The 16,489-nt window shown below is 43.6% G+C and overlaps 1 protein-coding gene across 12 annotated transcripts in view; it reads left to right on the top strand.

The window, feature by feature from the left end:
* The window catches only part of Itpr1 (inositol 1,4,5-trisphosphate receptor type 1), a 342,349-nt gene that overhangs the window by 16,574 nt on the left and 309,286 nt on the right, over positions 1-16,489 (top strand). For all 12 annotated transcript variants that reach the window (XM_075983288.1, XM_075983285.1, XM_075983283.1 and 9 more), the window contains exons 3-4: positions 7,498-7,605; positions 11,783-11,853. In XM_075983288.1, the coding sequence (XP_075839403.1) occupies positions 7,514-7,605; positions 11,783-11,853 (163 nt within the window). In that variant the 5' untranslated portion in view covers positions 7,498-7,513. The remainder of the gene's footprint in view (positions 1-7,497; positions 7,606-11,782; positions 11,854-16,489) is intronic.

The raw sequence follows: 16,489 nt of genomic DNA, 5'->3' as shown, positions 1-16,489 counted from the left end.
AGTGCACACAAGCAGTCTGAGTCTGTTTCTAAGCGTACACTCTTGTCAGCGTTCATATGCCATATTCCTGACATGTGGGGTGGAGGTCAACACGGTTGAGCTCAGAGCTGCTGTCCAGGAATAAAAAGAAGATTGTTCTTATATTTTCCATTGAAATTTAAAAAGAGCCACTTTTTAGGTCTAAGTTCTATATATCATTGATCTAAGAGTTTAGACACTTAGCATTAATTAACTTTAGAAAACATCCATCCCCAAATAGTAACAGACAATTTTGGCCATAGATAAGATGGCACCATGGTGACATGGAATCCCAGTTTGGGATTTCCCAGTTTGGAACATGTTTGTCATGTCCCAGGTGTTGGATTGCAGTGAGCGTGAGACAACAGCGGTTTTTCCCTTGTGGGTTTGCAGTGTGGGGGAAACAAATTAGAGAGCAGACAGGCGATGGGTTGACAATGACAGAAGGTCCAGGAGATGACAGGGTTGCCCTGGAGGGACGAGTGGATGCGTATAAATAACTCCGGTTTTGGGAGCGAATAGAACTTCTTAGATGTGGTAGCGGGGCTGCAAAGGTGTGGGGGTTAGCCATAGAAGTAGTCTGTGTGTGGGGGAGTGTCACAGGCTGTAAGAACTATGGGGAGCCTAGGAAATATTCACCCCGGCTGTCATGTTGATGGTGGAAGGGAGGGCAGACAGGACTGGAAGAGATTTTGGGTATTTAATTTTTTTTTCTTTTGAAATGGGGTCATGGGGTCTCTGTTATACACCCTGTCCTTAATGTGTCCAGTGACCCTCCTGCTTCAGCCTCATGAAGAGCTGGGACCACAGGTGTGTGCACTGCACCTGTTTCTGATTTTGCAAAGTTGTAAGAATGATCTGGTTGATGTTTCTAAATGATTATGCTGTCTGTGTTCAGAATAGATTAAGGGGAAACCCATGGTTTGAGAAAAATAAGACTTCCAGGTGAGTTGAACCCACACCCTACATGTGCCTCAAGATAACACAAAATCGTAATTTTTCTTAAAACATGGTATGTTTTTCAGTTTTGTTTTTGATATAACTCAATTGTGCAGTTAGAAATTTAGAGCTGCCAACTCTGCGCTGAAATGTCAGAAGGCTAGACCCTTTCAAGAGTCTAGTTAAGAAACGAAACTTGGGGTTGGCAGGATGGTTCTGTGGTTAGATCACTTGCTGCTCCTGAGGAAGACTCAGTTTCAGTTCCAACACCAATATGGTAGTTCACAACTGCCAGTAACTCAGTTCTAGAAGATTCGTTGCCTCTTTTTTGGTCTCTGAAAGTACTGCATGAATGTAGCGCACATATGGGTAAGCAGTCACACATGCATACATTTAAATAAAAAAAATGAATTAAAAAGTAACATTTGGGACTAGGAAGATGACTCAATGGTTAAAGTGATTGCCATGATAAAGTAGAGACTACAGGCCAGATTCCACATACAACCTGCCTGTAATTTCAGCTTTGAACGATAGAGACAGCAGATCCCTGGAGCAAGACAGCCAGTGAGCCTAGACATATCAGAGAGCTCCGAGTTTGAGTGAAAGATCACGAGCCTGAGGATATTTCCCAACATCAACTTCCGCCCCCTATGGATGTGCACATACATTCATGTGTGCCCCACATATGCAAACGTGTGGACACGCATGCTTGTCACAGACACACACACAAAGGACATGGGAAAAGAAATGATACTGGCCGAGACCCTGGTGAAAGTGAGGGGAGGTTAAAAGAATTGAAAGGTTTGGTGATGTTGAAGTTTAGCATTGAGACGTCATGTTCAACTCAACCTCTTCAGTCTTTTATTTCACAAACATTTTCTGCAAAGCATTGGTGTTGGAGCTGCAGTTGTGCACAAAGCAGAGCTCCAGAATTGCCTGTCCCTCAAGGGTGTCAGACATGCATCTCACAGATAGATGTGAACTTGTAACAGAGATGCAGGCTGAGTCAGGAGAGAGCTCATGGGCAGAGTCTGTACAAGTTTCCAAAGCGTTTGTCCCCATCCTGTGATGGCCTGGTAGGAATAACAATTGAATTGAGATCTGAAGGGCTGGTTTTCATTAGAGCCAGAGCTGTGGGAGGTATGAGAGGAGAGCAGAGTGTCACTGTGTCACCGGGCTGGAGGTAATGCTCAGCTGTGTGGAGGAGAAGGGGTGGGCTAGGCGGGCAGCTTCATAAGCTTAGGAAGATGCTGTGAGCAGCCACAGCAGAACCCTAGAAACTGTTGCCAGCGATACAGATGTGGAAATCCCAGTTATGTAAAGAAGCCAGCAGAGCACATGAGAAGACCCAGGAAAAGTGTCCGGGAGAAAGAGAACAACATGGACAGTGTGTGCCGTCCCCTCTGGCATCTGTTCTGAGAGCAGATCTCTGTGCTCATGTGTTTATACTTGCTCCTTCCTTAGGAGTGGAGTCAAATATCCCCTTCTCTTTACCCATTGCTTGGTCGATGAGAAACTCGGACAGTGGGTAGTGGGAGCTCCATCCAGCCACGGTGGCCCCAGTGTCCAGGCACACTTCCCAGCTTACTCCCTCTGCTCTGACCCAGATTCTGCGAGAATCCTATTCTGACAGGTACCTCAGCCAGCAGTCAGTCAGGGTGGTGGGCATTGGCACTTGTAGGTCATGGAGATGTCAACATGGCTTTGTGCGAGGGGCTTTGCTGGTGATTATCAAAGTTATGTGCCCGAGCCTCAGGATGACCTAGAATATAGCAGGGGACAGCCAGGCTTAGGGAAGGTCTAAATTCCTACACTGAGTAAATGGCAGATCTGGGGTTCAGTGCAGGTGCTTTGAGCCTGGAGCCTTCTGCCTGTCTTCCAGAGCTCTTGAGACCATACCATGTCGGGGTGGAAGGAGAATGGTAAACCTCTGTGCAGAGAGGTTACAGTGCAGTCACGGGTTTAGAGACCATTGATACTTGAGTGGACAGATAAGAAAGAAAAGTTTTGGGAGGCATCTGCCTCACTGTGGGGATGGCAGTAATTTTTCTAGCAGGACAGCGTGTTATACCAGGAGCTGAGACCCTCTAGACAAGCGTTTTGCTGGATTCCAGCAATGAACAAGAGATCGCATGACATGCTCAGCCAATGGTTCGTGCCTTGCACAGTCTGCAGTTCTCTGTCTTCAGAAAGGCCCGCATGCTGCATGATTAGGAGCTGAGAGTTGTTTTGTATTGTTGAGCTTTTTTTCTGATAGGGGAATTAGAGAAGCTAATTTATCTTTCCCTAAAGTGAAATACAACATCACAGGTCTTACAGGAGGTCATTTGTTTCAATGCCTTGCTGACTTTTTATGCAGAGGACCTTTTCCATTATTCCGAATTATTCTTTACCTCTTACCTACAGAATAATAAAAACAGCTAGCAGTGAACGCTGAAAGCATGTCAGCTGCTGTTGCAGACACTTTGCATGCATAGTCTCATCCTTTCCCTATGAAGTAGATTTGTAGTGTACAGATGTGGACAGAGGTCTACAGAGACTGAGAAACGGTACTAAGATAACAGGAATAGTTTATGTGTAGAGAGCTGGGCTGGAGTCTTAGGCTGACTAGTAAGCCTGTTTTGTAGAACTGTTGGCACGGAGCCTTGGGTGTCCTTGTAGTACTGAAAGTTGCACAGTTATGACAGTTCTATAGCAGGTCGGTACCTGCTCTTTTTTTCTCATAGTGACCCTGGTCATTGTGTGTGAGGGATACTGGGAGCCCTGAGTGCAGCTGGTAGAAACCCGCAGGCACAAATGGCCCACAATCAGATAAAGAAGGGCTTCCCACCCTGCTTCTAAACAACAGGAAGTCTTCCTGAAGATTGTTGCCAGGCCCACTTCCCACCTCTCCCCTCCAGCTCTAGATGCCTGTTTTTCTTTTGACTCTGCTGGCCTGGGTTTTTTCTTTCAGGACACAACTGATAATTGCTTCAGGGTCTCTGGTCCTCTGTACTTACCCCCTGCCATTAAAGGCAGACCAGGGGAGACCCAGAAGTTTCCAGCAAGCCAGACCTGGAAGCTATTTGTCTGCTCAAATCTTGTGTAAAACGGGAACCACTGCCGATTTCCCTGGGGAAGAATCTGCCCTAAGGATCCTTAGGTTGTTTTTTTTTTTTTTTTTTTTTTTTTTAAAATTGGGACCTTTGGCAGACTGCCCAGTTGAGGATCATTAACTGTGGTGGGTGTACTGGCCTCTGTTTTCCAGAAAAATGTAAACCATGGCAAAAGGTTACTTGTTCAATTATCTTGTCTACTTAATAAGCATATGGGTAAGAAAGAAGATGCTTAACCTTTCTTCTGACTGAACAAAAGTGTTATATGGCTAAGATAGAAAATGAGAAATTCTTCAGTAGGGAAAAACTGAATAGAATTATCCATAAAGGGGAAAAAACAATTCTCCATTGCCACATAGATGATAAGAACAATCAACGTTTATGCCTCTGCCGTGGGATTACTGTTGATGGAAAGGTCTTCTTCAGAATTTGGTCGACCTGGTATGACTCTGTTAATTATCTGTGATGAACATGTGAACTTTACTGTTGCTCAGCTTCCCCAACAACAAAATAGGGTTGTTGTCTGAAGTTTTTTGTCCTGCCTGGTCCTACAGCCATTAAGTCCCAAAGAATCACACAGAGGTCTACATTAATTATAAACTGATTGGCCCATTAGCTCATACTTCTTATTAACTAATTCTTATAACTTATATTAGCCCATAATTCTTGTCTGTGTTAGCCATGTGGCTTGGTACCTTTTTTCGGCAAGGCATTCTCATCTTGCTTGCTCTGTGACTGCAGACTGTTTTCTTCTTCCCCGAATTCTCATTGCTCTGCCTCTGCTTCCTGCCTGGCTACTGGCCAGTCAGCATTTATTTAAAATACAAGTGACAGGGTACAGACCATTGTCCCACAGCATAGGGTTGCAGTGGTGGTTTTTGCCTCATGCCATACATGTCTTGAGGGTTCTGGAAGAGTTTTTGTTACGTTCTCAACAGTAGTGGACATGATAGTCCTTGACAGACATTAACTGTTTGGCTTAGCAGTGACTGAGGAAGTCTAGTCTACACTACTCAGTGTCCCATTTTGTTGAATCTTGGAAGTCAAGCAGGGTAGGGTCTGGTTAGAACCTGGATGGGCCAAATAGCACTGACATAAACTCTTAGTGTACTATTGCGGTACAGGAACCTATTGCGAGTGTCAGGTTGCAGACCTTACTAGTTTTGCCATGCTTTGCCGTTATAGAACACTGGGTTATAGTTGCTGCTTTTCAGTAAGGGAACCTTTCAGTAGCATACCCAGAAGATGATGCAGATTTGAAGGACAGCATCACATGGCTGTCTTCTGGCTTGGTCTTCACTGGAGTCAAATGCCCCTTAGAAGGACAAGCCTGGGAGGAGAGCGTTAGTCACTCTGCATAAATATGACCCTGGTTGTCTTGCCTAAGCACATTCCTGCCCTCCTGCATCCATCAACTCCCCACTGGTCCTCTGGAAGGCCAGTATGTACATAAATTTGGTCTGACTCAAACAGAAATGTTTTCTAAGAATTAGTTTCACAACTGGGATACAGCTATGTAACAGAGCACTCGCCTAGCCTATCAAAACCCTGGGTTCAATCCTTAGTGCCAAGGAAGCAAAGCAATCATCTTGTGCTTTTTTTATATACAGTCTCCCGTTTCACTTAAAATAGATCACAGTTTTGGATGGAGGGTGTGGCTCAGAGGTGGAGCACGTGCCCAGCATACATACAGTTCTGTATAATCATGAGCCAGGTGTGGTGTGCCTGCTTTAATTTCAACACTCAAGAGGCTGAGCCAAGGCAGTAGACTCTTGGGTTCAAGGCCAACATACAATGGCATCTCAAAACTCTTCCATTTTCACAAGAAAGGAGATATTGGTCCCAGAAGTATACTAACTTTCTGGCTCCTGATGACAAAGCCTTTAAATTGTAGGTCATAAAAAGTGATAGTGATTTTTGGGGCTGTGTGGTTTCCATTGGTGTCTCCTTTGTGTGTGTTGTTCCAAACATTGATTTGGCTCTACCTACAACATCACTAGGAAGAAATAGCAACGTGATTGACTCGATTCTAGAGCAGTAACTGGCGTATTGTTCCTCTGCATGCTCTTTGACGGTCCTTCCTCCAGCTCTAGAGATGGGGGCTGTTCTGTCTGAGAGCTGATTATGTTCTCGGTTGCTGACTCTTCTATAAATAAGCGTACGTCTGCCTCTCCTGAAGTGTCTGGGTCGTTGGAGCGGTGGGCAGCTTTCCCTGCAGCTTCTCAGAGGCAGGGGAGGTGCTTCTCTCAACAGCTTGCTTGCCGCATCTGGCATTCCTGCTGAGGGAGGAGAATGCTTCCAGAAGTTTGCAGAGGAAAACTTGGCACCCGGAGAGGTTAGAAGGAAGAGAGGGCCTTTTACCCCTGCACGTCATTACAGCTCTCATGGCCTGTGGAGTAAATGATTTATTTGAGTCAGTAGAGGGGGAAAGGCGTTCAGAGGAGTCTTGGCTTGGAGGAAAACCCCAACACTTCATGCATCTACACACCAGATGCTGAGGAAGCATTGGGAAACTCTGCGGTCCACACCAGCGCCGTTGCTTCCCACATGACCGAGTTTGTTTGCTGAATGTCAATTTAACGTCATGCAGTTGGCTCCCGTTCCTCAGTGTTCATGGCCCCGGCGAAAACTGTTGTTAGGAATCACTTCAATATTTTTGTTTGTTTGTGTGTGTATTTAATAGTTTCTGGGCGTTGTAGACATTTCCTAGAATTGAGGAGTATATATTTTTTTAAACTACTTCTAACTAGCCATGTAATCTTGCCAGGGACATTTACTATTAATTAGCGCCCGAATGGGAAAGGGTTTGGGCCTGGCTCTGGGCAAGGGTCTTGCTCCACCTGGGAGTATTTCCTGATAAAGAAGGAAAGACATGTAGCAGCATTTGTGTGGGACTGCGCTGTTGTTGGCCTTTGAAAAGACCTCGAAGGCCCTGTGAAACTTGTTCCCAAGTTTCCTTTGATTAATGTCATTTTGTTGCTTTGATCCCTTAACCCAGGCCCCACGGCTTTGCCAGTCCTAAGTTGTGTACCAGGTGTTTCCTTCTGACTTCATGTTCCATGAGGTACACTGGATATGTTAATATGTCGTACGTCAGACTTTCCAGATCCTTGGTAGCTGGAGTTCCTGGCTGGGTTCCCTGCTGTCTGGGCAGTCAGTTTTGCTGAGGGGTCCTCCAAGTGCTGAGCCTGACTCGGATGTGGCTTTGTTTGAATCAGATGGCACTGTGATTGGAATATCCAGAATTTAACACACAGGACAGAATGTAGTTGCGTATGTCCTCATTTGGCTTATGGAATTGCCTGCTTGTCAAATGCCTATTTAAATTTGAATTTTAAGTAATGTACTTGGGGGAAAAGGAGCTAAGCCAAATCTCTGTGACATTTTTTTCCCTCCCTCATCATTTCTCTTTTGCTAACAATGTTGCATGTTTTACTTTGTCTAGGATTTTCAACAAAGACATGTCTGACAAAATGTCTAGTTTCCTACATATTGGAGACATTTGTTCTCTGTATGCGGAGGGATCTACGAATGGATTTATCAGCACCTTGGGGTAAGAGTGGGGAAGTCCTTATCGGGGGTTGTTTAAGATATCATAACATCTGCTTTTTGTAAGCTAAGAATGCTATCCTCATTACTCGGCTTTCCCAAGGCCATCATGAAATTAGCGGATCCCGTATTAGTCAAGTCACCTTTACACAGAAACGTTTCTGTCAATCTCAAAAGAACACTACCTTTGTAGTTAAGGCTCTATTAATTTTGAATTTGTTGTAGTCTTCTCTTATATGAGAGGAAGAAGATTTAAGAAAGGGAGTGCAGTTTATAAAGATTCATGTAGACAGAACCAAAGAAGTGCTTTTTGGCTTTGTGGGAAAGCTTCTTGGCTGTCTTTTCACCCAGTGGCTAGTGTCTAGTCTGAGCGAAGACCGTTACTGGTTGCATGCTTATCTGTCTTCTTTGAAACAGAACCTCTCCTACTTTAAATAACCAAATGCATTTGAAAGTTTCAAACTGTACCAAGTTCTGAAATCACTTTTGTTCACTTGTGCTGCCTTCGGTCGTCACTCAGCTGTGAAGGATAGGAATATATTCCATCGCGCGCCTCTATCCATTTTCTTCCTTTCCTCTCCCACTCCTGTTGTCTCCAGGAGGAAGTGTAGAGTAGAGTAGCCCCCAAAGGCAGACAGAGGCAGAATGGAGAATCAAGATGGCTCATTCCAGAATAGTCAGGAATGCTCTGCCGTCTTTGTGTAGGAAGGAGTAGCTAGGCCTGGGTGGCATTGTTGATTTTGGCAAGACCTAGTCTCAAATAAATGGGGGCAGAAGGCAGGCTAGCAGATTTTCCAAAAGCCCGTTCTTACAGCAGCCAGATTGTCCGTTGTAATTACAGCTATTACTGGAAGCGTACTTATTTTCTGGTATTTGTGCAAAGTAAGTATTGTTAAGCGCTCCTTCAGGTTATTCCACCCCCCATGAGGAAATTATTTCAGATACCAGAATTATACCTCAGTTAGACCCGTGCTCTCACTCTATAGAGAGTTTATTTTCAGAACTCACCCACGGCTTCTTTCTATGCTTGGTCTCTTTGCATAGTAGACCTACCCTTAACAGTTAATCTTCCGTGGCTTTGGGCAACAGGCTTCCTGTTACTTGGGCCTCTCTGATGATGGCCATCTTTATCACCTGTGGTTAAAATTTTCACCTCTTCTTATTTTTCAGCATTGACTACAATACGGTACAGCAGTGGTAAGCACTCCCTGAGCCCGGTGGGTGTTCACTGTGTACCAGGGGCTGTTCTAAGTCCTGTGCCTCCATTATTCCCTTAGCTCCTGAGCACCCTCATCATGGTGAGCACCGCCATCCTCACTGTGTATGGAGACGACACTTGTGTGCTTCAGGCAGGGCAGTCACCTGCCCAAGTTTCAGAGCTCAGAAGACTTAGGTCTCCAAGGCCAGGAGTCCTAACACACAACTTTTGTAGGGCAGTTTCTTCTGGCTTCCTTGTCTGCTCACAGCCTATCTGGGTACCTGTCAGCCTCAGCCCCATTGTATACCTATGTTTCCTCTGTGGCCTCTGACCTCACAGATGCTGGGTCCCTAAAATCTTAGCTTCCTTTCCTATTTTCCCTTTCAGGAGGATATCCATTATTTTATATTATTGTTATTAATTATTATTATTAATGTTGTTTGTTTTTTGAGACAGAGTTTCTCTGTGTAGCCCTGGCTATCCTGAAACTCACTGTGTGGACCAGGTTGGCCTCTAACTCAGAAGAGATCTGCCTGCCTCTGCCTGCCAAGTGCTGGAATTAAAGGCATCTGTCACCACAGCCCGGCATTATATTATTATTTTGAGCCTAATCTGGCCTTGAATTTGCAGTCCTCCTGCCTCAGTTTCTAAGTGCACAATTGTAGGTGTGCACCGTTCTTAAAATTCTTAGAGGGGCGTGTTCTTTGGCTTTAACGTTTTTCTCAAGTGTTCTGTGTTGAGTCCCTCATAAAGTTCAGGTGCGTGTTTTTTAAACTTTGGATACTGGTTCTTCCTTTAGATGAGGATAATTTACCTTTACACTCCCACATACTTGAGAGTAGCTTGCATAAACATTAACCTGGAAAGTTAAATTTGACCTCCCTCCCACTTCTTGGGATGTGCTTAACATTTATGAAGTACCAGTCATAGACACAAATGAGTGACTGTCAGTGTCTTCGCGGGACTTTTTGTCTGCCCCCCAGACAGGTGTTGTTATAGACTGTTGGTAGGTACATCTCAGTGGCTTTCCAACTCACTGAACTTTAGCATTCCAGCAGGACCGTGGAGAACCAGCGCGTATGTGAATCTACACTGGTGTGCATGTTAAATCACCTTTGGAGCTTCTTAAGAACAAAGGCTCTTAGATCCCTTCTAGCAACAGAGTTTCAGTGTGCCTGGGTCGGAGGGTTGGGCTTGTGACAGGACTCTGAAATTGATACGTTTAGAAGCAGAAAGTATCTGAACATTGCCTGAGTGGAGACTCTTGAAAGCAATTCTTTGGTTTTACAGATGAAGTTCTGAGACAAGGGGCCAGTGAAATCACGTAATAACATGCCCTTAGCTGGTACCATAATGCTATCTACAGTCTATGCTCAATGAGCTCCTTCCTCCTAGCACTACCTCTTGTTGGAATTTGATCATTAGTGCAGCTTTGCATTGTGTATGGACCAAATCCAGTGTCTTATTCATAATAAGTAAGAACTCTCCCACTGGACTATATCACCAGCACTTACTTTGGATTCGGAGTCTACCCTTTTAAGTATTGGATTAGCTTTGGTGACCTCACTGAACTTGTATTGTCCACACAAGGGCACAGGGTAGAGATTTTATATGTGTACATTGTACTCTTGATTTTTGTAGAAAACCCCCAGGCCACTGACCACACTGTGCCTCTTGCTGATGCTTAGTGGGATCTTGTGTATTGAGGGCAAAAGTGGGATACTCTTCACACTTTGATTCAGTTCACTGGGCAGATACTGAACTTCAGCCTTGGGCATCTTATGAACCACAAAGCAGGGAACCTACTCCATTGCTTCCATACAAGCTTGGTTGGGAGAATGGAGGAGAGAGTTTATAAGCAAGAAAGGCTTCTGTGGGGATATATAGTTTAGTTTAGGAAATGACACTCAGAATTAGGGCCTTAAAAACAGGGCAGACTTCAGGAGGTAAAGGTCAGTTTTGGAGGAAAGAATAGGAAAGGTCAAAGTTGAATATTTAATGGTCCCTTGCATTTGGAATAAAAGGCAGCATAGGTTAATGGAAAAGGTTCTAAAAATCCTAGCATGGTACCTGGGATCAAGTTTCATGGTCGTGTGGAAAATGAGCTGGCTCTCCTAGTTTTAGAAACTTGGGTAGGTCATGTAACTTCATAGTATCTTAGTGTCTCAGAAGTTCAAAAATATGTTTATATTTCTTGTGATCCTCCTAAAAAGAATTATGCAAGTTAAATTAAGTTTTAATGAAGTCAGAATTTGATTTATCAGTCCTAATGTAATCTGGGACTATTACTTATTTGTAACATCATTGTGCATTTGAAGCCCCAAGCCCTTCCCATTTCTGTGCTTTTGTACTGGGTTCCCATTACCAGAAGCTGCTCCATTCCTCATGCTTCAACCTCTACTTCAGCTTTTGAACAGTTCTGAAACATCTTCCTCTGCCTGCAGCTTCAGAAGGCATCTGGCCCAGACGGCCCCTGACTGTTCTCTTTTCTTCCTTCTTGCCTTACACCTTACTTGTTAGCTTCTTTTTATGGCTTCTACCCCCAAGCCTTGAGCTTTCAGTGCTGGGGCTTGGTTCACTCGAGTCTACATCCTAGGACTTGGTATAGTTTCTGGTGCAGGGTTGGCTCCTCACCTACCATTCATCGAATGCACTGACCCTTGGCTGAGCTTTTCAGACCTCAGCAACATTGCATGTTGGTATGCAAATCTGTCACAGATGTGATTCTGGGAAAAAGGAGCTACAGAAAACAGTAACACGTCCATCACAAAAGCAGATTGCTGGGCCATGGGTTTAGGTTTATTTCACTCCGTACATAGAATATTTCACTCCTTGGCCAACACTCCCTGGCAGAGAAACATGGCATTCTAAATGTTACATAGGAAAAGCCCTGGGATATTCTGCTTTTACATAATGCTTATTGATGTTTTGTATTTCCGTAGGCTTGGTGTGATACAACATTTATTTATTTTTCTTTTTGCAGCCTGGTTGATGATCGCTGTGTTGTGCAGCCAGAAGCTGGGGACCTTAACAACCCACCCAAGAAATTCAGAGGTAAAGTAGTAGCTTTGATGGAGTGGTCACCTGGGCTTCCTTGATAACTTATGAAGGGTGTTCCTCTGACTGTGAGGGCAGCGGGCTCTCCCTCCCTCCTTTCCTCCCTCCCTCCCTGCTTCCACTCCTTTCTTCCTTCCTGTAGCAACCTGAGGTTTATTTACTTAAGTATATTTTTCAAAATCAGATTCAAGTCCTGGCATTAAAAATTCCTGAAAAAAATGTGTAAATAAATTCTTAGTCAAGATTGGCATGGCTTTTATAAGGGCCTTAGTTTGTCTACAGAATATGTGCTGCCAAGTGCTAATTCATCTGAAAGCTTTTCGTTAGCAAAGCTATTTCTCCAAACAGATGAGATTTAAGGATCCAGTCACAGGGAGCATGGGCTATTTCAGCAGATCTCATGATCCCTCTTAGGGCCTTGGTAATTCTTAGCTGCCTTACCTGGAATGAGATATTCTTGATTATTGTGCTCGAGGTTAAGCTAAAAGCTACAGCAGGGCAACTTGCCTATTAATGTCACCTTTTGTAGTCCTGTGTTTTTAATTTTTCTCAAAAGGTAGTTGGCATCTCATATACCATCTCTTTGTTTCTGACTTCTGTTGTGTTGGTTCTCAGTTTGAACCACATCTTAGAATTATCTAAAGAGTACTTTCAATTCCATAGATGCTCTGGACCAATTAAATTAACCCTTAAGATTGGGCACTGCTTTTTGTTTGTTTGTTGGTTGGTTGTTTTTAAAAAATCTCACTATGTAGTTCTGGCTATTCTGGAACTCACTGTGTAGACCAGGCTGACCTCGATTTTACAAAGATCCTCCTTTTCCTTTGTCTTCAGTGCTGGGATTAAAGGTGTGTGCCACTGCACACAGCTCTGCAGTAGCATCTTTTTATTTTAAAGCTTCCACGGTGGTTTAAGAATTACATTTACTATTTTTATTTGTTTATGAATTTTGTGTATGTACATGGGTGTACCATGGGAGAGGTAAGAGGACATTTGCTGGAGTTGGTTTTCTCCTTTCAGCATGTGAGTTTGAGTGCACGGACTCCAATGGTCAGTGAGATCCATAAGGCATCCTCCCACCCCTTACAACAAGGAGAAATGGATGCATAAAGAAGTCCTACTGAGAGTGTGGCTCAGACCACTGCAGACTGATGGCTGTTGGATCTTGAGTCCAGTGCCTTAACCACTTGACCATCCTGGTGACATAGTGATTTTTCGGTGCAGTGGGGTTGGGAACCCACTGTCTTAGGGATTTGACTCACAGCATCAGTCATCGAGGGCTCAGCAGCCACCAGCTGCAGATCTTATCATCTGACTTCTAAATTCTTTGTGTTGAGCGATTTAGAAACTGTTTGACTCCTTTGGATGAAAGCTAAAGAAATTAGGATGAAATAGAAGGCAGGCGTTCAGATGGAAAGGAGCCATTTGGATGCAGCATGGTGTTGAGCTGTATCCAGTTGGCACGGGGCTATCAGGAGAATGTTTTTACCTGAGGATGAGGGAAAACTATTTTTAAAAAAATGAGTCACAGAAACTTGAAGCAGCTATTGCTTCTGCTGTATTTTTTTTTTCTCCACAGCCAGCTCCTCCTCCATGGGTCATTCTAAAGCAAAATCTTGAGTAGAGCAGAAATGAAGGATTTATTTAATGACCATAATGTCATTTAAAGAGTGACATTGAGAATTAATTCCCAAGCCAACATTGACTGTGTTGGTCACCATGCTGAGAGAGAATGCTGCCTGTGTTAGCTCAGTTGGAGAGTCATATCTCCTCTGCATTGGAAGGGATTGATTAGATTCAGACCCGAGTATCTCACCTGTGGCCACATAGCTTCAGGCAGATGGGAATAGGAGTTTGGATCTGCAGTTTGGCTGCACAAGGAAATCACCTGGAGAGCTATGAAAAATGCTAATAACTGCTCCCACCTGCCGTGTTCCTCACTTAATTGGGCACTGGGGTTTTCTAAAGCTCCCTGGGTTATTCTCTTGTGCAACCACGGCTACGAAATACTGCTAATCAGTACAAACTACCAATTTCCTTGCTGAGGGAAGGGCTAATCTAGGCTTGGCTTTTGCCGTTGGGACACAGAAAAGGGATGCTGGACAGAAGCAGGGGGCTGGGTCCTGGGTCCAGCAGGACCTCGTGTTCCATTTCAGCCTTGGGAGCCAAGACAAAGCTGGACGAGAATTTAAGGCAATGAATGAAGTTAACCAATATCTATTAATTATTTTAACAAAGTATTGTCAAATATTCTTTTTCATGTTTAAGCTAACAAAATTGTACATACGTATGTTTGAAATTGGCAGGCATTGTGGAATGCCTACAATGGGCTAATTAACATGGATTTCTTCATGTTGCTTTTGTGATCTGAGTTCTATAAATTTACTCTGAGGTTTTCTAGTGTTTGCTTTGTTGTCACCATGTTGTACAATAAATCTTTTGTCTCTGCTCCTCCCATCTAAGTGAGATCTTATAGCATTTGACCCTCTCCAACCTCCTGGCCCAATAGCCTCTAGCCTTCAGCCTGCCTCTCTGAGTTTAAGTTTTTAAAATTTAACAAATAAGAGTATATATTTTTCTGTGCTTACCTAATTTCATGTCTCCCAGGTTTTTTTTTTTTTTAAATAACGAATGATCAAGTGGCTGTTTGAATACAGGTTTAGGACGTTAAAGTAAATAGGATCAGTACAGAGGAAGTCCAGAGCCATGTATGTTTCCCTGGCAATAGGGTCAGGGTGGCTCTTGCTTGGATGCATCTCTGGTGGCTGATTTGAAGAGACTGTTTTGAAATCAGAGCAACAGTCTGGAAGAGGCCATTTGGAAACAACCAAGCTCCTTTTATGTCCTGACTTAGTTGTACAGGTAGGAATGAGACAGTGACTTGGTCTATTGATTTTTCTAGGTAGTTTTTAGGTTATGAGCTGCTTTGTGGTAGTGGGGAAATCTAGTTCGAAATAAGCTGAGCTGCAGACTTTGAGAATGTAGGTCCGAACTTCCTGACCTCTGGGTGCTGAGTCTGAACTCCCCATATGCAGGTAAAAAGCCTGGCCAATCTGCTTGGGAGATCTCCAGCTTGGGACTTGGGGAGGAAATAGTTTAAGTTTTTTTTTTTTTTAAAGCATTTCTTCAGCTGTGATGTCATCTACTTCAAGAACTTTCCCCCAGAAGTGAAGTAAAAGATCTCTCTTTCAGAAGAGATTGTTAAGTACATTTTGAAGTTGAAGGTCATTTTGGTGGCTTAGAAATTGTGCATGGGGCAGACGGGCAGTTCGCAGGAATTCCTGGTTCATTCTTCATGGATCCCTTTCTCCCTGCATTGAACAAACACATATGGAAAAAAGAGATGCTGGCAAGCAGCTCAATGGAATGATGGGCCTTTATCCGAGCAATCAGCAGAGCTTCGTTGAGTCACTTGGATTTGCTTAGTTTGCATTGTTGGCTTGCCAACCGCTTTCCCGTATCGAGAACGATTCTACATCGTTCTTTAGTAGATGGAAATTGGAGGGTGCCTGTTTATGTTCCACTCCCCATGACGTCTGACTTTGGGGTTCTTATTTTGGGAGACATCAGGGTTCCTTTTGCGATTTGCAACCCTGATGTTTAAAAATATGGAACCTTAAACCAGTGAGTTCTTCTGGGTTCAAATCGAAGTTCCATGGGCTTTTTTTTTTTTTACCTGTATGATATGGCCACATTATTTAACCTCTGAGCCTGGCTATCTTGAATATAAGATAAATGTGTGTAAAGAATTTAGTACTTGAGGAAATTCTGTCAGTTATGACAAGGTAGGTGGACCTGGACGGCATTGTGGCGATGAAGCAAGACAGGGACAGATAGAAAAGATTCCCAAGAACTGAAAATAGAACAGTGCTTACCAGGTCACAGAGACGGAAAGGAGTGAAGATGAGAGGACTAGTCAGCTGCTATAAGCCTAGGAGAAATAGGAGCTGGTGTGCCCTACTACAGAGTATGTTATGTGTATAAGCCTAGGAGAAATAGGAGCTGGTGTATCCTACTACAGAGTATGTTATGTGTATAAGCCTAGGAGAAATAGGAGCTGGTGTATCCTACTACAGAGTATGTTATGTGTATAAGCCTAGGAGAAATAGGAGCTGGTGTATCCTACTACAGAGTATGTTATGTGTATAAGCCTAGGAGAAATAGGAGCTGGTGTTTCCTAGTACAGAGTATGTTATGTGTATAAGGGTGCACACATGGGCTCTCCATGCCTAGACTCAACGTCCATTGCTGTCCTGTTTAAGTTGAGTGTTCTTGAGAGACTGTATAATTTTCTGAGCTTCCCCAGAAAATTGTAGAATAGGGGCTTTCTGTCCTTACCAAGGTAGTAGAATTGAAGATAATATGGACAAACAGAGTGATTAGGATGGGTGTGCCTTAGTAGCACTAGCTTTTCTTTTGTCCAGTGGAAGCAGGGGGTTAAGTATTGAGTGCCCTTGATTTTCTCTGATGCTCTAAGTGCGTTTCCAAAATGAATTTCTCTTTTCATGCATGTCATTTCCTTGACCTAAAAGTTTGTTAGGATAAACAAACTTTTATATCTGAATGAATTTGAACTGTGTCATCTCCTTCTGTGTAATGACAAGAAATAGCTGAGATTTGGAGTAATTTCGGT

The sequence above is a fragment of the Microtus pennsylvanicus genome, chromosome 8 (genome assembly GCF_037038515.1).
Source record: "Microtus pennsylvanicus isolate mMicPen1 chromosome 8, mMicPen1.hap1, whole genome shotgun sequence".
Taxonomy (NCBI): domain Eukaryota; kingdom Metazoa; phylum Chordata; class Mammalia; order Rodentia; family Cricetidae; genus Microtus; species Microtus pennsylvanicus.
The sequence above is the reverse complement of the archived record's forward strand: the minus strand, read 5'-3'. Positions and strand labels throughout refer to the sequence as shown.